Source organism: Peromyscus eremicus, chromosome 1 (assembly GCF_949786415.1).
Source record: "Peromyscus eremicus chromosome 1, PerEre_H2_v1, whole genome shotgun sequence".
NCBI lineage: Eukaryota > Metazoa > Chordata > Mammalia > Rodentia > Cricetidae > Peromyscus > Peromyscus eremicus.
In genome coordinates, this window is record NC_081416.1 from 123,720,613 (window position 1) to 123,743,869 (window position 23,257).

At 45.9% G+C, this 23,257-nt stretch overlaps 1 protein-coding gene across 2 annotated transcripts in view; it reads left to right on the forward strand.

Annotated features, from left to right (window-relative positions):
* Slco3a1 (solute carrier organic anion transporter family member 3A1) overlaps positions 1–23,257 on the forward strand; it is a 289,311-nt gene that overhangs the window by 50,163 nt on the left and 215,891 nt on the right. For both annotated transcript variants that reach the window (XM_059272942.1, XM_059272944.1), the window contains exon 2: positions 11,278–11,743. In XM_059272942.1, coding sequence (XP_059128925.1) covers positions 11,278–11,743 — 466 coding nt within the window. The remainder of the gene's footprint in view (positions 1–11,277; positions 11,744–23,257) is intronic.

The following is a 23,257-nucleotide window of genomic DNA, read 5'->3' on the forward strand; positions in this document are numbered from 1 at the left end:
TCACTTAGAGGCTTAATATTATTTACAAACTTGTGGCCATGGCCTATGGCTCAAACTTCTTGATAGCTAGCTCTTACAACTAAACTCAGCCCATCTCTATTAATCTATATGTTGCCATGTGTTCTGTGGCTTTACCTGTATGCCATTACATGCTGCTCCCTGGACAGCAGCGGGATGGTGTCTCCCTGCCTCTCCTTCATCCTCCTGTACATCTGTCTTGGATTTTCCCACCTGGCTCCATCCTGCCCTGCCATAGGCCAATGCAGCTTTATTTACCAACCAATCAGAGCAACACATATTCACAGCGTACGGAAAGACATCCCACAGCATTTTGGCTTTTATTCTGATACTTGTTTGTGTAGCATTGTTAGTACCTAGAACTAGTAGCATGTAGCCAAGAAGTAGTGAGCTTGTCAACCTGGGAGGAGGGGGTCAGGACAAGTAGGGAGACGTCTGCTTTTCTTCTAGCATGAAGGAGAGAGGGGCTGAAAAGGGCATCAGGAGATGGCCCTGTCACGGCACCGTGATCCTGGGTAAATTGTTGCCCTTCTGGAGTCAGATTCCTCCCTGCAGACTGTGGAGGACGGGTTTGGTTATCATCAGTAATCACATCAGCAGGGCTGTCTTTTGGGCCTGTCATTGGACTCTGTGCATCGTATGTGAAGCTGGGGGTGTTGGGTGCCTGAGATGCACATAGGTAAGGACGGAAGGACCAAGGGCCACGTGAAATCAGTGGGCTGTGTGGGCAAGCGGAGGAAGAGGAGTTCCTAAGGTGTGTCACTTTTCTTTACTGGTTTGACACCAGAGCTAGGCTTGCTTAGCCTTCTGGAAGCTTGTTAATGCTGCCTTGGGCAAGTGTGATCTACTCCTGCCCTGTGTTTATCTCCCACCTGGAGGCACAGCTTTAGTTTCTTACCAGCTTATTTGTGGGGTTCATTCTCAAGAGAGGATGTGATTACATGGAGTGGATTATCTTCGTTTTTTAGGATTTAACCTGTCTGGTAAATCCTGGTATGACCTGCCTGGTAATTTGGTCTTGAGGAATTAATATATTATGATTCTGATCCCTGGGTTGGTAAGGGCTTTTGGTCAACATTATGCTCTTCGAAGGCCAAGAAACACAGACACACACACACACACACACTGCATATGCTTAGCGCTGACACCTCACCATTGCTGTAGTATGGCTGAAGATTCAGGTATGAGATTCCCAGTATCCAAAGAAAAAAGAGAAATGCAGTTTTAAAGGCTCTGCTTATTAACTTTTTGTTTCAGGGTAGATGGGAGAAGTACTGAAATTGTTTCCTATAAAGAAGAGCTTTTTCCAGTTAACACTTGATGAAAATATTTCTCAGATCAGCCTTAATAACCATTTTTCTTAATAAATATTCTCACACACCCCATTTTAAATACGTTTCCATGTTATATATTTTATCAATGGTTGATGATGGTAATGGCCATTTGGAAAACTCTCCTATGTTTATCTTTGTTTAATCCAGAGTTAAAGAGCTGGATATGGTTGCTAACACCTATAATTCCAGGACTTAGGAAATAGAGGTTAGCGGGCCAGAAGTTCAAAGCCAATCCTAGCTATATAGCAAGGTGGAGGGCAGCCTGAGCTACATTCCTTCTGATCTCAGAACTCTTTTCTTCCCCAACTTTTAACAACCTTCTTCCTACCCTGTTACCTCCTTTATATTAACATTATTTACACATAATAATGGTCTTCACACACATAGATAGATAGATAGATTGATAGATAGATAGATAGATAGATAGATAGATAGATAGATAGATAGATTTACCCAGAGCGCCTTTCTCCTTGATGCTTGGTACTGCATAATTGCTGTCCCTTAGGGGACTGACCATGTCTTTACTTTATCATGTGGAAATAGATTTTACTTTCCTTGTTTATAACTACACATTTTCACAGCGACACCTCATTGTCCTGGCTGAGAGTGGAGTCCAAGTCTTGTGAAACTGTGTATCTCAAGCCCCTGGATCTGTCCCTGATAAGGGACAGGTACTTGTTGGAATATTCCTTCCTCCTTCCCCTTCTTCCTTCAGCCCTTTCCTCCATATGTGTATGGAGATCAGCGGTCAGTCCCTGGGGTCCTTCCTCAGGATCCTATATCACCACACCAGCCTTTGTTGTTGATGTTGTTCTGGGGTTTGTTTGTTCTTTGTTGCTTGTTTTTTTTTTTTTTTTTTTTTGTTGTTGTTGTTGTTGTTATTTTTTGTCCTGAGGCAGGGTTTCTCTGTGTAGTCCTGGAACTCACTCTGTGGACCAGGCTGGTCTCAAACTCAGAGATCCACCTACCTCTGCCTCCCAAGTGCTGGGATTAAAGGTGTGCATCACCGCGCCCTGCTCACACCAGCTGTTTTCATGTGGGTTCTGGGGATTAAACTTAGGTCCTCAGCCTTGTGCATCAAACACTTTACTGACTAAGCCACCTCCCTAGCCCAAATGGGGGCTTTTCAATGCACCCAGTAGTGTTCTGGGTCCCTGGGGCATGCAGAGAGGCTGACTTAGCACAAAGCAGCTCTGCCTGAGGAGCCAATGTTGAAATGAATCGTTAGTGTGAGTCTTACACCAAAATCTCTTGCAGGCCTATGCCTGGCCCACTGTACTTGGTTGAAAGCTAAGGAAACCACTGAGTTCCTGTTGCGCTCCAAGAGAACAGAACAGGCACCGTACATATTTTGAGTTAAAACAATACTCTGGGTTGTGGTGTGCGAGGCTCAATACAAGTTGTTGTGAGACTTGGCCTAATGACAAAATACCTGTCTGTGACTGGACGGCTCAGGCACAGAGTGCAGAGAACTCTGTTGATTGAGGCTAGTGGAGACCTGGAACCTTTGTTTATCTAAGCTGGAATGAAGAGCTATAGGGGGTGGGGGTGGGGGGTGTCAATGATGTGTTTTGCATATTGGAAGCAATCACATTTAGTGAGGCTTATTCATTTATTTATTTTGAGTGGAAGGACCATATAAACGATTGCACATTCTCTTAGAATTAATAATTTAAACACAAAATTCACGGGGTAAAAGGAATCAAAGACAGTTGCCCCTGTTGTGGTTTAGGGCCATTTAGGGAAGGCAGCGGGAGAAGAAAGATGAGAGGACCCACAGTCCAGAGGAGGGGGAGAAATATGGCCCAAGAAAGATGTAGATGATGGGGTGGAGGAAAGTGAAGGGGGAGGTGTAAGTGGGTTCTTAGGGAAGGAGAGGCCAGTGAGGTCTTTGGAAGTCTGGGCAGGCAGAGACTGTCACTGTCATTCCAGGTGATCTAAGAGAGTGACAGCAAGGCTGTGTGAGATCAGGATACAAAGACCGACCGACACAGTGAGTGGCCGTGAGAGAACTTTGGTGGCTTGGGATCCTGCTATGGGCTTGGGGAGCATGCTGAAGACCAGGCTTACCTATGGTTACTGGGGCCTGGGGCTTTTCATCTTTGGCTCTGAGGACAGACTGTCACTCACAGACAGACTAGAAAAAGGAGTCTTAGAGAGCCTGACTCAGTCAGTGTGAGGCTTTTAAAATCTCACCTAGTCCCCTGCTCATCCCTCCGTAAGAAGGCATGTTCTAATGGCATGTGGAGGCACAGACCTGTAATCTGAACACTTGGGAGGCTGAGGTTTGAGACCATCCTGGGCTTCACAGCAGGAGCGTGTTCCCGAAAAGACATACCTTGGCATGACAGATAAGAGACTGAATTTACTTTGAGATCATTTTCATGAGCTTTAAAAAAAATGAAGTTTGGTTAGGACATTTCTGATAACAACAGGATTGCTTAGTAAACTTGTTACGGTTGGTGCTCTTGTACGTGGCTGGGGCCACGGTCAGTGTCTCAAAGTTTCCCTCTCTAATTTGTTCTCCGCCTTTTAAAGAAGACCGATTTGAAAATTATACCCACTTATCTCCCGATTTGGGCTAACATTTCAGCAGACGTAAAGCAGCCTTGCTGAATGTCTCCTTCACCTGGCTCAGTGGTGAGGCATGTGGTTGGAGCAAGACTAGGGGCTGGGACTGTGGTATCCTGGGCCACCTGCCTCTGCAGACCTGGGATCCTGGACTTCACAAGTGAGTGTGTTTTGCACACCATTTTCCCAGTGCATCAAACTCCTCACCACAAGGCTATTCAGATAAGAAGCAGAGTAGCACACAGGGCCTCCTTCAGTTGAGATTAGTATCGCAGCTTTATCACAGAAACTGAATACTGGCTTCGGGGAGCAGAGACTGTTCCCCTTAGTTCAGGAAGACATGTCCTTGGAAGGGCTGATAAGAAATTGAAGTTACTTTACAAATCACTTGTGTGGGATTTAAAAAAAAAAAAAAAAAAAAAAAGCTTAAACAAACCCCCAAACCTTCATAAACTGGCATTGAAGTGCCTAGAAATGATTTTTTTTTGGTATTTTTAACAACAGTGTTTCATAAATTTATTATGAATGGGAAGTTTTTATTATCAGCTAAGGATATAATGTGTAGAGTCAAGGTTTGGGCAGTCTACAAAAGGGTATGGACCAAATGGCCCTCTGCCTGCTTTGGTTAGTAAAGTTTTATTGGAACTCAGCCATGTCCATTTGTGTACAGGTTGTCATGGATGCTGTGTTGTGCTACAGTGGCAGATGCCAGTGTTGCTATGGTGACCACATGGCCTGGGAGCCTAAAATATTTACTGTCTGACTCTTTCCAGAGTAAGTGTGTCAAATTCTTTCCAGGAACCCCTGGGAGAGGCACCCACATTTCTTTGTCGTGCCCACAGTGAGGTTGACATCTCTTGTACTGTTGTTAGTGTCTGCTTCCCGATGCGGGTCCTTTATCCCGGGCTTCCAGGCAGCTGACTCATCTTTGGGATCTGACTTGAGAGGCACCTCCACACAGGTGCCCTTCCTTAATGCCGGAAGCAAGTGAGTCTCATTTCTCAGCAAGACGGAGTAGCTGACTTGCTCCCTCTCCATACTATAAAGAATGTTATGCTATTTCTAAAGGATGGCTTCTGCTCAGCAACCGCCCTTCCCCATTGACATCCAAACCCAGAACAGATCCTTAGTGTGGCCTTTAAGGCTGCTTTATCTCAGATGACTCTGAAGTCCTGGGTTATTTCCCCTTGCCTCAGGCTGGCCAGAACTCTCTGCCTGGGATGTCTTCGTTGTGCCACTGACCTTTGCTTTTGAACTTCTGTGGCAACTTCTCCCACTCCGTGTCTTTTAAGATCCAGTTCATTCTTGTTGTGTCTCAGATCTGTTGTCGGTGTTTCCATTCTCGTGACTGCTCTGCCACTCTGTTGTGGTGCTGTGTAGCCTAGGTTGTCACTAAATGGTTTCCTTCTGCCGTGTATGGATTGTCTCTTAATCACAGCCAATGCTTCTTGAACTGCCTACGCAGCAGGCACTGGGGTATATGGCATCAGATTAAATTGAAGAAAGCACACAGATCGATCATGCATGCCAGTGATGATAATCATAACCGCTCCTTAATGTCTATCTACTGAGTGCTAGCTACAGGACCTGGGTGGTGCTCATAAGAACACTCACTGTCGCACCCGTGGCAAAGGCTTGGAAACAGGCTCTGACAGATTGGTTTGACCAAGGGCTATCAAAGCCAGGTTGGAGTCAGGCCCATGATCCTAGCACTAAGAAGGTGGAAGGCAGGAGGATCTCAAGTTTATAACCAGCTTGGAGGACAGAGTGAGTTCATGGTCATCCTGGGATGGATATATCCATCCCCTGACAAGATCCTGTGCCCCCAAATCAAGAGTGCCATGCTGACCTCAAGGTTCTCTAGCTGAAAGACTACAGGGATGGATCAGGTAGCCATGCTAGCCAGTGCCCTATGCACACACATGCCATAGGTACACACACACACAACACCCTCCACCTTCTTGGGTATTAGAATCATCACCTGTGTGACAGAGGCCCGAGGAACAGGCACAGCCATTTGATCAGAGCTCCCCAGGTGATTGGAGTAGCTAGGCCCAGCCTCACCACCCAAACCAGAATGAAAACGTAAGCTCATCACTTAGATCCCAGTCTCCTACCACTGCTCTAAGAATCTGAATTCTTGCTACAGAGTGCTTGGTAACCTCCCCTGGGCTTCTTCCTTAGAAAGTAGTGGAAGGATCAGATGTGCCTGCCACCGGCCACCCTGTCCTCCAGTACTGATGTCAACATGTACCAAAGGCCTCCCTTTAGGCTGAGTTTCCTTAACTGCTGTCAGCCCCAGAGTGACTCCGGCACCCTAGGAGGCAAGGCTCTCCCTGAATGTCAAATGGAGAGGAACTTGCACTTTTGTACTGACTTAGAAGTGAAGCCTTTCATCTTCAGATGGTTGTGGATGGGAGGAAAGCCAGCGAAGTGTGGGCTCTCCGAGGCCTCTGATCAGGAGCAGCAACAAGTGGACAGGGGCCTTCTTATAATTGCAGACCCTCTGGCTCCGTCACAAGCCTGTGGAATCGGAAACACTAAGGAATTAAACACTGACACTCTGAGTCAGGTTTTGCCAATAAATGTTGAGAACCAGGCTAGGTTGATCATGGTCCATGCATGTCCCTGTCACTGATGGCATCATTCCAAGATGAGTACCAGTTTTGTAAAACCCTATGCTGGTGGTAGGACCAGAGCTCAGTGGCGGAGAACTTGCATAGTATGCAGCAGGCTCTAATAGTGTGCATGAGGTCCTAGGTTACAGTCTCAGCACCACAAACAAAAATCATAAAAAATAAAAAAAATAAACGTTCTTCATGCCACTAAGCTTTATTCCATACTTCGTGTGTGCACGTATGCATGTGTGCGTACATATGCCTGTGCGTCGTTCACTTGGACTCGCATGTGAGTATGTGTGGAGGCCAGGGGTCGATCTCAGGTATACGTCTTCAGAAGTCATCCATCTTGTTTTCTGAGACAGGGTCTCTCACTGGGACCTAGGACTCTGTAAGGAATCTAGACCAGCTGGCCAGGGAACCCAGGGGCCTGCCTGCTGCTACCTACCTCCCAGGCACTGGGATTCCAAGTGTGCTCCATCATGCCCAGCATTGCTGGAGACTAAACTCAGATCCTCATACTTGTTTAGCAAACACTCCACTGAGCCTTGGGACTGTATTTTTAACAAGGGTTCCTGAGATGTGAAAATGCAGATCTCTCCCCTCCCTCCTTCCCTCCCTCCCTCCTCCCTCCCTCCCTCCTCTTAGTTAATGTAACAGAAGCCTGACAGATCCCGCATGCTTCTCCTACTAACTTCATTTCCACTTGGCCCAGGGTAAGGGCACTTCCTCCTGTCTTTTCCTCCTGGAACTGCTGCCCCTTTGTCTCTGTCGCTAATTACCCAGCTGTTTCCTTTAGTCCTGTTACCCATTAAGTAAAAGCAGCCGTTCCCTTCAGCGGTCTGCTCCCTCCGCGCTGGATTGTTCTCTGCCACATAAAAAGCCACAAGTGGCTTTTATGGCCTCATGCATACTTAATTAGTCCAGCTTCTCAAAATTGTGCTTTAAATGAGTAAAGACATTAGCCCCCCGATCTAATTGATCCACAAAGCACCATTCCAGCGCGCCTGCCGTAACGTTAAGTGTTGGTCTAGACTTGCATCACTGGGGACCACAGGAGGCTGCAAGGAGGAAAGACCCTGGTTTGAGGCAGACTAAGCGCCCTGGGCATGATCTGGATCGAGAAGGACTATTTTGTGTCTTGCCTGCAGCTGTCTGTATCCCCACCATGACCTTTAACCGGCATCATAAACACGCACGCACGCACGCACGGTGTGAGACAGTTTAGAATGGGGCATGTTTGCTGAATTGGGGCAATTGTCAGGGTGCCAGGGTTCAGATATGCTGTCGTCTCTGTCCGTCCGCATGCCTCATGGCAGAAATAAAATAAGACTTCACTTCAGCCCCTCCTCCACCGTGGAGCCGTCTACCACCGTGGTGGAGGGTGTCCCCTGCAGATCTACCTGTTGAGGCATGCATCATAGGACCGTGTGCTAAAGAAAGGCTTCAATGCAGCCTGCAGTGTGGGGAGGCAGGCAACCTTGCCAAGTTGGTGCCTAGGGAAAAGGATACTTAGGTCACTCAGGATGATCGCTTGGAGTCTTCATCTTCTTCCTCCCTTTCTCTTTTTACTTCCCTGCCTTGGTGAGGTGGCGGCTTTTTTGTTCCGCCATATGGTGCCCACCATCTTGTTCTGCCTATCCATAGATCTGAAACAATGAAGCCGGTGACAATGGACTGAAACCTTCCCAATAAGCCCCCTAAATCCTCCTTTATGTTGTTTGTCTTAGGTATTTTCTCACAGCAGAGGGGTGTTAGGACACCATCAGACTCCTCTACTCCTGGGGCCTGTCACCGCCTGGGGCCTCTTACCTTGACCGCCAGTTTCTTCTCCTCCAGCCTTTTCTGGTCACCTTCCCAGCCTCAGCATGTGCTTCTCCACCTCCCAGGCCTTTAGGCCACCTACCCAATTACTCCTGCCCACCACATCACCTGTTTAAAGCCAGAGCCTTCGGTCTACCATGCATGCTTTTGTTACAGCAGAAAGAAGTGAATAACTGAAACCTTGCTTTCCCCTTGCCCAGGGCTTTCAGAAAGAACATCTTTGGGAGCCTTTGAGAGCCATTGTAACCAAGCCAGGGCCCGTTTATCTTCTGTTCGCAACAACTGCAATCTGGTATTCCAGAGAAAGGAGCCGTCTAATCTCATAGTGGGGGCTGAGTGAGTCGTGGGTTGGCCTTGGCTGGAGAGCACAATGGAATTGGAACCTGAATGGGAACCCTAGGTGATCAAGGGTGTGACAGACCTTCAAAGCTGCTCTGTGGGGCTGGCCCACGGAAGAGTGCTGAGGGAAAGAACCCCATGATGCTGCACCGCCTTAGCAACCTGCCTCTCACCTCCCTCCTATTCAGCTGGGGATCGGATTCAAAACTACCCCAGGGCCCAGCTGAGTCACAAAGGCTGGGGAGCCCTGGTGCTCACTAAGGGCTTCAGGGGCTGAAATCCTCTGAGCTCCAGGGCTTTAAATATATGTACTGAAAGGACTCAAGGAGCAGTGACTGGCCACACTGTTCTTTTGATAGTAAGGGCACACAGGGGTACAGTCGTCATCATCACAGGTATCACGGTATGTGCTTGGATACCAGCAGATGGGACATGACTGGGAGGCTGTGAAGGCTTCGGTGTTTATGACCGTGTCCCTGTGTCTCTGGGACTCCCGTCCCTGCCCTTTTCTTTAACAGCTCATATCCACTGGTCAGCAGATTTAGTGCAGTCTGCCTGAAGTAAAGCTCTGCCCCTAAAATGCCTCCCCCACTTTTCTTGCCTGTCACTGTGTGCTGATGAGGACCCTTGTATCTACCCTCCCCATCACCTCTATAAAAGCCTGGCTGCTTTGTCCACTGGTTTTCATTCCTTTCTTCTTCCAAAATTCCTTTCCCATACTTGGTGTGATGCTTAGGCTTGTAAACCCCGGGATGTTCCCAGGGAACCACAGAAACACTAGCTACTGTTCATAATGGCTGGAGCTTACCCTTTCCTAGCATCCACACATGTGTGGTTTATCCTGACTCCAGTTCTTACTGGCATTTCAGATGAACATGCTCAAGCACAGAGTAACTTGGTTACCTGGAGTTAGGTGGAACCCATGTGATGCCTGGCCTGACTCTTGAACATCATGACCTTTCTCTACTATCCTGCCGTGAAATGGAAGGCTTTCCTGGCCAGTAGATTTGCACCATTATTTCTGTGTTCCTATCCATCCCACTAGGGCTAGTAGGATTCTGATTTCTCAGAATCAAAGCTGAGGGGAGGTCATTGAGCTGGCTAGGGTCACAGCAGGTTAAGGAAATAGCCGGGATTCACCCCTGTTTTCTCTCCTCCGTGACCTGCCACCCTGCTACCACACTGTACAGCTTGCTTCCTTCCCCACAGTGCTGTTCTTCATTTATGATCTGGGTCAGTTCTCCGCTTCGCCAGGAACTCATGCCCTCCTTGTTCATACCTTTGCTCACAGTGTTTCTTCCTTGCCCAGCGAGGGCCTCAATCATTCACCAGATCTCTCATGACAGGGACAACTGTCTTCCTGTGATACAGGTCACAGTCCCCACAAACAGGTGAGGGACTCTATCTTCCCTCTAATAAGCCTTATGATAGGTAGCTGTCACCCCTTGGGCCCCCAGGGTGGAATGTGCTTTGTGAATGTGATCTCTTAGCAATAAATGTTCTGGTTGTGGCTGTGTGTACCTTCCTGCCAGGTGGCCTTTTAAGGCCAGGTGTCCTCATTTTTCTGTCCTTTTTATCCAGGCCATTGCCAGGCAAATAGCATATGTTCAATAAATATTGTTGAACAAACACAGGCAGACAGGAATACAAAAGAAGGAGGAAATATAAAAATATCTCATAAAAATATCCTCTGCAGGGCTACAATACGTAGAGCAGTGAGTTGGGATTTGTTGTTTGTTTGTTTGTTTGTTTGTTTGTTTGTTTATCAGATATCCTTTAAGCAAACCAGTGTCATTTAGAAACTTCCTGAAGGAAGCGGAGCTAACTATGATCCCACTAACAGGCCTGTTTGTGTCAGTCTGTGATCCCAGCCGTTTGGGAAGCTGAAGGAGGAGTATCAAAAAAATAAGTTCAAGACTTACCTGGCCCACAGAGTGAGTACAAAGCCTGCCTGGCCTACAGAGAGTGTGTTCAAGGTCATCATGGCCTACTGAGATGCTGTCTCAAAATAAAAAGCAAAAAGGATTCTGGGAATGTAGCTCAGTGGCAGTGTGTTTCCCTAGCATGCATAAGGTCTTGAGTTCAATCCCTAGTACTTGGGAAAGGATGGATGGATGGATGGATGGATGGATGGATGGATGGATGGATGAATATATCCTATTGAGCTAACCTAGCTGGTCTGCTTTGCTACTTAGGTGGTTTTGGCTGCTGTCTTGGTAAAGAGCCTTTAGGTCCTATGTTCTTGAGCATAGCACAGACTTCATATATAGCATACATTTGGGAAAGTTTAACCTATGGACTTTGGAACTTATTCAGGACTACTTTATAGGTCCCCTCTATGAACTCTTGAAGATGGAGGCAAATATTGGGAAAAATCATCTTTGATGCTAGAAAAGTGAATTGTTAACTCGTTATCAAAGGAAGGGGATGCTTGTCTGATTCACTGGGTTTCTACTTGCCTTTTGTATCTGGTGCCACATCTCCAGGCCGGTGGGGGAGGGTCCAGGAAGGGCAGGGAGATGTCTTGGGTGCCCCCTAAGACGTACTTTGAAATTTCCTTTTGCCACCCTCAGGTGAGCGTGTTGACCACCCTGGAACGCAGGTTCAACCTTCAGAGTGCTGATGTGGGTGTGATCGCCAGCAGCTTCGAGATCGGGAACCTGGCGCTGATTCTCTTCGTGAGCTACTTCGGAGCACGTGGGCACCGACCTCGCCTTATCGGCTGTGGTGGCATCGTCATGGCCCTGGGCGCGCTGCTGTCAGCGTTGCCAGAGTTCCTCACCCACCAGTACAAGTACGAGGCTGGCGAGATCCGCTGGGGCGCCGAGGGCCGCGATGTCTGCGCCACCAATGGCTCCAGCAGCGATGAGGGGCCTGACCCCGACCTCATCTGCCGTAACCGCACAGCCACCAACATGATGTACTTGCTGCTCATTGGGGCTCAGGTGCTCCTGGGCATCGGTGCTACCCCCGTGCAGCCCCTGGGGGTCTCCTACATTGACGACCACGTGCGGAGGAAGGACTCCTCGCTCTACATAGGTAGGCACTGCCCCTTCTGTACGTATTGGTGTAGTGGTGCAAAGTTAGGACCCTGTTTACCTGGGGCACTGGTTCACAGAACTGGTTAAGCGTCTCCAGGGCTTTGAAAAGCATGGATACTCAAGTTGGATCCCCAGAAATTCTCACATGCTTGATCCAGGGGCCACCCAATGAGAGCACTTTTGAGATATGGTCTGGAGGGGTTTGGCATTAATCTGCTTTGTGTGTGTGTGTGTGTGTGTGTGTGTGTGTGTGTGTGTGTGTGTGTGTGTGTGTGTGTGTGTGTTGTGGCACAGAGGGATTTGGGGCTGTCTAGTGTTCACCAAGGTATATTGGGGTCCTCATCTAGGAAATCCCAACTTTGAACAATCAAAACCTTCACCTCTTAGCTCTTAGTTTTGTTTTTTTTTGTTGTTGTTGTTGTTTTGTTTTTTCCTTTTTGGACCTAAAGAGAGACAATGGATTACATGATCAACATTTGGTATAATCCCAAGCTGGTAACTTCTGGTAATGTTTTCACTAACAGCCTGCTCAGGAACTGGTATTTAGGAAGAAAGGAAGTATGTACAAACTTTAAAAACTATATTTTTTGGCCAGCCTGGACTACCAAGTGAGTTCCAGGAAAGGCGCAAAGCTACACAGAGAAACCCTGTCTCGAAAAACCAAAAAAAAAAAAAAAAACTATATTTTTTTTGCTGTAACAGTTTCTAATATTTTATACTGGAAAGATGGAATAGCCCCAAGGTCTAGGGTTTCAAGAAACAGCTAAGTGACAATTTGCTCATGTGACAAATGGTATCCTTGACCAAGTGCTGGTGGACAGTTGGGTGGTCACTTGCCAAGTATCTCCAGCCCTAACTTACTAAGTATAATTTTGCCTCCAGTGAAGACATCCCCAACCAGTGAGTGTGGAACTGTGAAAAAAAAAGTGACCTCTACCCAAGGAAGCAGAGTGTCACATGGCAGCAGTGTGCCTTGAGGTATAAAGCTAATTATATAGGCTTAAGTTAAAATAGAATTTGAACCAAATTCAACATAAGCTTCCCGTCTACCAGGCTTCTACTTTATACTGCCCAAGATTTCTGAGATAGGAGAGCTGGAAGCAGGTAGCCACCTAGAGGCTTGCCGTAGAGTTGATGCCATGATTGAACAAGTGTATTCTATATAGATGTGTGACCTTTATGTGGGAGGAGCTCTGGGTGGGAAAAGTAGAGAGTTCACTTGCTTAGCCAGAGGTGGAACAAGGCAAACCCAGTTAGGACCTAACTGTGTAATAAAGCTTAGGACTGTTGAGGCAGAGATGCGTAGTCCTGGTCCCCTCTCTCCATGGGGTTAAGGCTCCTGTTGTACCTGGGTGAGGTCCTGCTGGTGTGGCCACTAAGGTGACCCTTTACTTTCTGCTGCTGGTAAAGCAGCTTGTTGCTAAAATGGTATCCAGAACATGAGCTGGACAATCGGTCTTTGACTTGACTGATGTTACTCCAGGACCCTGGGAAAGTCATTTTCTGGTTGCAAATCACACCACTTGGAAGGGAATGGGCAATGAAACGTTGAAAAGTCTCTCCCTAGAAAACACCCCAGAAATCTTATCAGCTCTCAGTCACATAGGTTTAGGGCTTCTAGAGCATTCCCAGAAGCCCTCTTCTTCAGGAGATGTTCTCTGATGAGTTACTTTGATATTTCTCCTACTGGGTGAGGTGTGAGTTGTAAGATAAGGGGTATTTGGGTTTGGGAGGTGGGATATAGACCCAAGAGTAGTAGGACCAATCCAGGCAAGGTACTGTTTTGAATTCTCTTATCTGGTGCATGAGATTTGTAGTGAGTTTTTTGGTAGTAAGACTATTTCAGCCAAATTTTTACTTGGGCTCCTCTTTCTTTCTATGGAAGAGTTAGTTGAGTGTTATTTTTGTACAATACACAGATATTATACTGCTCTGCTCTGTCTGACCAAATTCCAAAATGTAGTCATGCACAGCTGTGCAGATAACTGTTCTGGGTCTCTCTGAAATAGTTTCATGGGTCTATTTAGAGAGTCGCCAAGAGCAAGCCTTCTGCACAGATCGGCCTCCATAGGTGGCTTTTTATTGAATTCTCTAGGAGCAGTTTCAGAAGGCCGTAGCATATGCAGAGATTAGCTGGTGCATTCGTTTATGGCAGGAGCCATAAAGACTGTCCATGGTCATGAGACTGTTGCTTAATTAATTCTAATTAAGCCCTAGTTCTGGAAGCTACTTAACTTAGCTTTTAAAAGTGTTTGAGGGAACCCATTGCAAAGAGGAGGGTCTGTCAGAAGGAAATGAAGCTGCAACCATAGGTATAGATGTGAATTGTCAAGGAAGGGAGAATATTGGTTACCCCCAGTTCCAGCTCCAGAAAAGCTGGTCTAGAGGGAGCCTGTTTTGTCAACATGACTAACTTAACACTGGATCGGAAGCAGAAATATACACAGTATACATGGAAAATACAGGCTTGTTTCCAAGTCATCCTTTCTGTGTGGGCCTGGAGGGTCGGCCAGCCTACACTCTCTGGGCTGCAGGTCACCAGAGACCAGACCTGTCGTTAGTTGCCTGTATCGTAGGTTACCAGATGGGTTCTAGCCACACATCTATGGTCAGGTCATAAACTTCCACATCCAGATAAAAGTGAAACAGTTCAAGTCCCTGCAGTGCTTCCTCCTAAAATGGTCACCTCCTCTGACTCTCATGGCTGAACTATTACCAAGCACCAGGATTCCTGCATGGGCCATTCACAAGGCCAGCCCAGTTTTGAAGCCAGTCTTTTCTAGAGTAAGGAGGGAATTGAGGGTACTCATTACCAGGGGACAAAACTGAATGAATGGGGACTCAGCTCTTCTGGCAGCCTTTTCAATACATTTCAATACAGCAGCGTGTGGGGCTCAGCCTCACAGGATGGCCGGATAATGACCTGTGGGTGGCGCGTGGCACTCTTTGTTCCCATAGGGACTAAATGCCAGCATGGTGGTAGAAACTGTTTGGGCCCTCTGAGGTCCAAGAATCCACCCTTTAGGAGTCCAGTCATGTCTTAGCTTCATATTGTGACCATCCATTAGCCTAGTTTTCTTAGCTGTCCTTTTGTCTCTCCAAGTTCATAATGCATCAAGTGGTATTTGCTTTTTATGAGAGTGTAAGTGAGATGATGTAATGGACTTACTTTACTGTGGCCTTTGACTAGGTTGCTACTTTAGTTTGTTATTGCTTTATTTTTTTTTAGGAGGAGAAAGATAAAATGAGAACGAGAATGATTTTTTTTAAATAACTAGAAAAGGTGCTACACATTTAGTGTTGGCAATTTTGAAAATATAGAAAGCAGAGTAATGAGAGATTAGTTACTCCTGGCCTTATAGTATATACAATTCTAGTCTCTTTTTCTGCATTGATATGCTTTTCAGCAAAAGTGTGCTTATAATAAACAAGATTTGATAATTTCATTTCTCTTAATATTTCATGAGCTTTTTGCCATGATACTAAATATTGTTCTATGGCTCTGGCTGCATACAAAATATTTCCTTGTGAGCACACACCACGCTAGTAATATTGTCTACTGTTAGAAAGGAGTTTGCAGAATTTTTGCTGTTATAAGTGAAGCAGATGGGTAAACTGTGATTCCTAGAGGTTAAGTAGCTTGCCGAAAGTCATTTGATCTGGATATTGGCTGGGCTCTGGGTGAGAGAGAGCTGTATATTCCAAGTGTAGCTGAGGTTCGTGCAGAGGGCAGTGGTTGGTTGGTTGGGGGTGTGATCCAGGGCCAAGAAGAAGTCAAGGAATTTCACCAGAGTGCTTGAAGCCTTTAGGAAATGTCAAGAGCTGTGAAGGTGGAAGAGATATGACTGTGTTTGAACTCCAAGGAGGGAGGTACTGCTGGTGAGAATCATGGGGGTCAAAACTAGAAGCGGGCCTTGAGGATAGGATGGAGACAGGAGGTGGGCATAACTGGTATTCAGGCTGAGGTTCTGGAAAGAGATGTACCTTTGTTCTATCATATATAAAGATGAGTTGAGATCAGAGCTCAGCCCCTCAGACAAGGTGGCTGGTGGAGTCTCCCTTCGGCTCCCAGCACTGTGGACAGTACAACATGCCCATTCCTTTCCTCCTCCGTTTGCTGCAGCCATCAGTTAGTGCCAGCAGGAAGCTTGCCTCGCACTGTGGCGGAGCTTCTCCACTTTACAACTTCCTCTAACCCTCTTTCTCCTTGAACACTCTGGGCCCAACAGACGCATTTCTGCCCTCCTTTTTTTATTGGATGATTCCCCTGAGCACCAGCCTTTCATGGGTAGGGAAGGGCTGCGGAAGCCTGAGTCTTCCTTGCTTAATGGGTCCCATCCTCCCTTCTGCTCCTAAGAAGAGGTATCAAGGACTGGAGGGCGGGGCCAGTCATAAGACAAACCCAAATGAATGGAGGTCTTGGGGCACGTGGGCAGTACATCAGTTTGCTGAGCGAAACACCCTTCACTGGGGGGTTTAAGCAGCAGAAAATCTTTCCTCACAATTCTGGAGAGATTAGGAGTCCAAGGTCAAGATATTGGTGAGGTTGGTATTTCCTGATCCCTCTCCCTGTAGCTCTCAGAAGGCCACCCCACTATTGACTCTTCACATGGCTCTGCCTCTAGGCCCACATGACCCTTGGGATCGCTTCTGTAACCTTAATTTTCCTTTCCAACAAGGTGAGTAGTTTAGGTTAGGACCCATTCGCAGGGCGACATTTAACCCCAATGACCTCTTCAAAGGCCCTATCCCACTAATTATTTAAGGATGTAAATTTTTTTCAAATAACTTTTAAGTTTGTAATAGTGATATAATCACAGATTGTTGAAAAACAGAGAGAGGTCCCCTGCACCTTTCCTTCCGATTTCCTTCATAGTAACGTAGTGATAGCTCAGTCAGCAAAGTGGCTGCTTTGTAAGAATGAGGAGCTGAGTTTGATTAGCAGACCTCCTATTTAAAATGCACCCTGGCTTGGCAACATGGGCTTGTAATTCCAGTGCTGGGGAAGTAGAGACAGGTGGATCCCCGAGGTTCTCCAACCAGCCAGCCTAGCTTACTTGCCCAGTTCCAGACCAGTGAGAGACATTTCAAAAATAAGGGTTGCTAGTATCTGAGGAGGGACACTCAAGGTTGTCCTCTGGCTTGTACCACAACCACACGAGCATGTACGCACATATAGGAACACACATACACACACACACACACACACAGAGAGAGAGAGAGAGAGAGAGAGAGAGAGAGAGAGAGAGAGAGAGAGAGAGAGAGAGAGAGGTGAGAGATGTGGCTCAGTGGTAGAATACTTACCTAGCATGCACAAGGCTGGGAGCGTGACCCTGAGTACCATAAAACAACAAACAACAACAGCATCCCCCCTGCCCCTGAAAGAGGACAGTAGCATTGGAGAACACATAGAGCCCGCTGAAATTCCTCCTGTTTACTGTGTACTCATTAGTTGGGGCAGTGGGCTGTCTGCATGATTTTCCCATGTGTGTGATATAGTTTTGACAGTGCAGATCGGGATCAAGGTGAAGACAGATCATTTTGAACTGTGCAAGTGTGTTTGGCAGATTCATGCACAATGCAAACCTCCAAAGAGGAAGACACAGACAGAGGTGTGGCTACCGATTCTCTTGAGAATGGCTGTTCTGGAAGGAGTGGGATCCAGCCATAGGAGAGTGGTCTTCTGAGGGCTTTTTACAGAGGACCCATGGGGGAGGAGAGACCCTAGCAGTGTGCTTGATTACACAGGACAATTGCTCTGAGCTTAGTGGCACATTTATTAGAGCCAATGTGTCATGTTTTCTTTGTTATCACTTATATTGAAACCCAGAGCAGCCCTCGTGTTTCAGCTAATGATGCAAAGAGAATTATTCTCAGATTTCATCTGCCAAGTGTTAGTTTAGTACAAAGGTCACTAGCGTGCCAGCCAGCCACCAAAGAGAACCACTTTCTTTTCGGAGCCCTGGGAGCAAAGAGTTATTTTGCTTCTGATGAGTTTTTATTTTAACTTGACATTGGGTAAAATGTGTTTTAATTCTCCAAAGAGTGTGGGTCGGGTATGGATCAAATACACCGTGACTGCAATTCTTCTAAGAGAAATAATTGAAAAGCCGTTCCTCCTGGGAGCAAGCGTAGCTCATTATATTCTTGCAACTCCATTGATATTGAAGTTTCTCTCATTAATTTCTTTTTGTGAACTAAATGACACTGGAAGTGGTCAGCTTGTTTTGGCCATGTTCCAGTCTGTCATCCCAGGTGCTGGTGATACGCCATTTCAGTGTGTCTGGGCAGTATGCTAAGCAACTCACCCATAGTCCTTATCTTGGGCTTCCATATTGCCTGGGCTGGAGGCTGTTTCTCACTCCTTTCTAAGTGCATATATTTCACATTCAGTGGCTCATGGCATCCTGGCTGTGCTCACCACCTGAGTTACCTTGGGCATTCCAAGTGAGGCTTCTTGCAGTCATTTCCAGATTTGAATTCTGGTTGTTCTGTGAACATCACTCCTGTGGATTGGCTTGGTTTCCTGTAGCTGTGAACCCATCACCTTACCAAGTTACCATGGGATCTGGTAGGCACACTGTTCCTAAGCAACAAGAATTGTGTATCTGAAGGGGAGGACAGAATCAATAAGCACTTCCTTGGTTGTCTTTATAGTGTCTCCATTTCTACATCTAGAAACAGAGGCATAGATTAGTGGTGGGCTTATCTGGATTGAGGACAGGACTTAGAGCTAGAGTTCCTGGGTCCCGATTTTCAGCAGTGGGTATGATCCATCTGGGAACTTTTCAGTCCTGAATTAAACCACCATAAATCTTGCTCTCCCACAGACCCTCTTCTGTGACTCATCTCAGTCTATACAATACTAGTGTGTGTGGCTACAGGATGTAGCAGAGCAAGTCTATGTTAATTTATAAGTACCCCAGAGCATGGCATTCCAAATTCTGACATGTTGCCTCTTAATTTGGGAGAATATTAGTTCAACTTCTAAAAAAAAAATTAATTCTTGTTTTAACAAATTGGGGGACATTGACATGAGCAATTTATAATTTAGGCCCCTGTAGAAAAGTGCAGTCAGTATTTATTTAGGTATATTTCATTTCAGTTGTTTCTATGTAAACATTTTTGCTTAGCTATGGCCATGCTGTAAATAAACCTATGTTTTTATCATTTGTCAATTTCAGGTTCAGCAGCCATTATTCTAAGGACTACTACAGATTTTGATTTTGCAAATTTTGGAATACTTGCTTAGACTTTATGACTAAGCAGTCCTAATCCAAAAGCCTAAATTCTAGCATGTTCTGAAACCCAAGGCTTGAATGCCAGCATAATTTCTAAGCACAATGGATTTGGGGTTTTGGGAGTAAGGCTGGTCCACCCATATAAATTTTTCTATGGCATAAATGATGTACATATTTACATAATCACATGATATTTTGTCATTTGCTCATTGGACATTTAGGTGATCAATCTCTATGAAAATTTAGCCTCATCCACATTAGCCAGAAACTGTTCAAGCTCAGGTTGCCTCATATATTATCAGTGTGATTTGAAAACCTGCTCTTTTGGCTGGCTGTAGCTCTTTCCAAAAGATAAAGGAATGTTGCATAAGTGCATCCTGCAAACAGGTTTTGGACAGGCTGCAGCTGATGCTCCAGGGTTGCAGTCTCAGCGCCGTGTTAACCAATGAGCAGAGCCAACTCTGTAGCTTTGGGTATCCTGTGGTTCTTACCTGGACCTCAGCTCAGTGAAGCATGTGAAGCCAGTTTCTCCAGATCTATTGTTTTGTTTTTTGTGTTATTGTTGTTGTTTTGTTTTGTTTTGTTTTGTTTTGTGTGTGTGTGTGTGTGTGTGTGTGTGTGTGTGTCTTTATTTTTATCACATGGATATTTTGCCTTGCATGTATGTCTGTTCACCGTGACCTGTGTGCCTGGTCCCTGTAGAGGTCAGAATTGAGCATCATATCCCCTGGGACTAGTTTCAGGTGGCTGTGATCCACTGTGTAGGTGATGGAAATTGAACCCCGGCCCTCGGCAAGAGCAGCCAGTGCTTTTAACTGCTGAACTATCTCTCCAGGTTCCCCCAACCCCCAGAGGTGCTGATTTTTAAGAGAGACTAAAGATATTTGTTTTCCAAACAGACCACACTGCCAACTCCTTGAAATCCCTCCGCCTTTGATTAACTCATTGGCAAAACAACTTAAGACAAGAATGATTGGCTTTAGCTCATGATTTGAGAGGACAAAGTTCATTGTGATGGGGAAGGCATGGTGCTGGGTGGTGGGAGTATGCAACTTGAACTCCTCACTTCTTGGTGAAACAGGAAGTCGAGACAGAACAGGAAGCGGGGTTGGGCTTTGAAACCTCAAGGTCTGCCTCCCCAGCAACCTACTTCCACAAGCTAAGCCCTTCTTCCTTAAGGTTCCATAACTTCTCCAAACAGTGCCACTTGCCTTTGGGAGATATTTCATATTTAAGCTGCATCAGTGAATCAACACTGGTAGCTTCTATCAGGACTTCCTGGCAGGGATGAGGGAGAATGATCACGGTTGTTCTGGTGCTGATCAGGCCTCCACCATGCCTAATGCCTTATAAAAATAAGAAAGATGAGCCAACATTGATGCAAAGTATGGAAAAGGAACAAAACCACTTTTCAAAACAAACGGGGACCAGGTGAAGAAAAGGACCACAGTTCCCTAAAGGAAGCATTGAAATGAAGAAGGAATCCAATTTGGATTGGTCGGAACATTCGTGTCTATTGTGTGGATGACTGCATCTTTGCAAAGGGACGTTCAAACAGCAGTGAAGTGGCTGTGAGACAGGCTAGAAGACTGGAGAGGGCCAGGAGGACCTGAGGAGGTACAGATTCTTACAAAGACGTTGTTTCCTTCCACCAGAATATCAAAGACTGACTTTCACTGCCACCCTCTTACTGCACCTGGCTGAGGAATACAGACCTATTATCTTTCCTTTCAACTGCAGCTCAAGTATTGTTCTCAAAGAAAAGATTTTAAGATATCTCTCCATAACAGCTGTATTTTGTGTCTAGTTTATTTCTAGATGATTTGCTTTTCTAAGAACCATCTTGACTTTCTTTGTGTCGTTTTCACCCTCTGAAGCATTCTGCAAGAACTAATGGAGTGAAGAGTTTGGTTTATCTAAAACAATACTGTTTACCGCTGTTGGCACTGCGACTTGGATTAACTACCCTTGCTTGCTAGAGAGGTATTGGAAGAATATTATAGATCCTTGCTGGAGTCTATCTATTCATTGTCTTGTTCTCATATGGGGAACAACCTCTCCTATCCTAGGTGGTTACTGTGAGCTGCATGAACCATCATTTGGTCTAGGCACAGCCAATTATGACACAGAGAAAGGCTCTGACCTACAATGATTGGCCACAGGCATAGGCCAATCAGAATCTATTCTGGACTCAGAAACACACTGGTCACATTCTTTCTAGGACAGCTAACTGTAAGAACCCAGAATGCACCAGGACTCCAATATCCATCTTGGCTGTGATAGGCAGAGGAAATAAGAGCAGAACCAGAGAGTAGACCAGAATCAGAGGGCGGGAAAGTGTCCTGGATTTGGCTATTCCTGAAGCTAGAATCGTGCCCTCAAAATCCTAGTTGCTTTGTTATGTAAATCATCTTTCCCAATACTTGCAGTAGAGGCAAGATCCCATGTCATTAGGCTTGAACACTGTTTTGTCATGTAGGACTTGAGTTGGATTGCTTTCCTCTTGAGATTCAACCAGGCACCTTGAAAGATGAATATAATGGTTGGTTTTATTAATACTGTGACCATATGTTAGAGAAAACCAACTTGAAGGGTGAAGGATGTCTCTTGGCTCAGAGAGTTCAGTCCATATTCTCTGGCTCTAGTTCCTGGGCCATGATGAGGCAGGCCGTAGCATAGAAAGAGGAGGCTGTTCACACCATAGAGGGCAGGGATAGAGAGTGAAACAGGAACTAGGAAACAGGGTTAGCCTTGACCTGCTTGTCCCAGCTCAGCCTTGCCATCTAAGGTTCAGGACCTCCCCTTGCCAAACTTCACCCACATTCAGTGCATGATCCTAGCCACAAAACTTCATATTCAAACCATAACTAGTACTAAACTCCTGTGAGATGTTTGACCTCTGAAGGAAGAGCTGGCTCTTTCACCATGCCAAGATTTGCATCCTGATACTCTGAAGAGCTCCTGACCCAGTACATAAAAGACTAAGTGCTAGGCTGAAGGTCCTGGCTAGGTTCTTTGTTTCATTATTTCATAGTCATTTAAGCTGCAGGTCAGGGACCCAGAGGTCAAGAGAATGCCCCTCCCCTTGTCTCTAACCCTCCAAACTCAAGCATGTAAAAATAACCCATTGTCAGACTTTTTATAGGAGCAGTATGTATTTAATAGAAAATTACTTATGTGGGCAGAGAGCGGTGAGTACATACAGCTTAGTCAATGGCCCTGTTTATTGAATGGAGAAATATAACCAACCCTGGTCTTTTTCCATGCTGGCAATTGCCAAAGCTTCCTTAGCTCCCTCTAATGACTTCATATTGTCAGGAATGAATAAGCTAAATGAATATGTTCCATCCAACTCAACTATGCCATTCCACTCCTGCCAAGTTGTGTGTGTGTGTGTGTGTGTGTGTGTGTGTGTGTGTGTGTGTGTGTGTATGCACTTTCACAGGCACGCTTATTTTAGTCCACACGCAGATGGGAGTCTGCAGATATCAGAGTCTTAGTTGGTTAATGGACGCTCATAAAATCTTAAGTATGGTCTTTAAAATTGGCATCTAGGAATTCGGCTTACAAATGCCAGAACTCGTTGAGGGTTACTTAACTGGGCTTTTTCAGGCTGAAGCTTCTTGGATGTGCTTAGTGTCGATGGTGCTCCTTGCCCTTCCAAATTTATGTGGAGACTGAGACTTACACATGCTCTTATAGGGGAAACCTCCACCTGCATCTTACCACGGCTCATGACCTCCAAATGGGTAAAGCCCCGTAAAGTGCTAGTGTTGGGCTGGCCTCAGTGGCAGACAATATGGATAAATCCAAGATGGTTGTGTTGAGATGGATGAGTGTTATTCAGTATTTGGGTCTCAATTCGAGTTGCTCCCTGAAGGGTCAGTGTCCTGATAACAGGAAGCTCTTGAGCATTGCTTGGGCAACATGTGTGGGGAGTCAGAATGTGTTCCCAGTGGCCTCGATGACACCTGTCTGTTCCCTTCCTGTGCCCCCTCATCACTTCCTGCAAGATATTCTTCTGGAGCTGAATTTTTCCATCCCTTCTTTTAGCCTAGCTGTGGATATTTTGGGTAATATTCAGCATTTTTCTGTGCTGGTTTGAACTAATACGCAGATAAAATCAAAACTCTGTTGATGCTGTTTTAAGGGAAAAAGCATCTTAAAAATGCATTGGAATTATTAATAGAATTAGAACTCTCAGAGTCAAAAGTTTCCATGTGTTCTTACTAAGAAATAGTCCCTTGGGGCCTTGCAAAGCAAAAACAGAG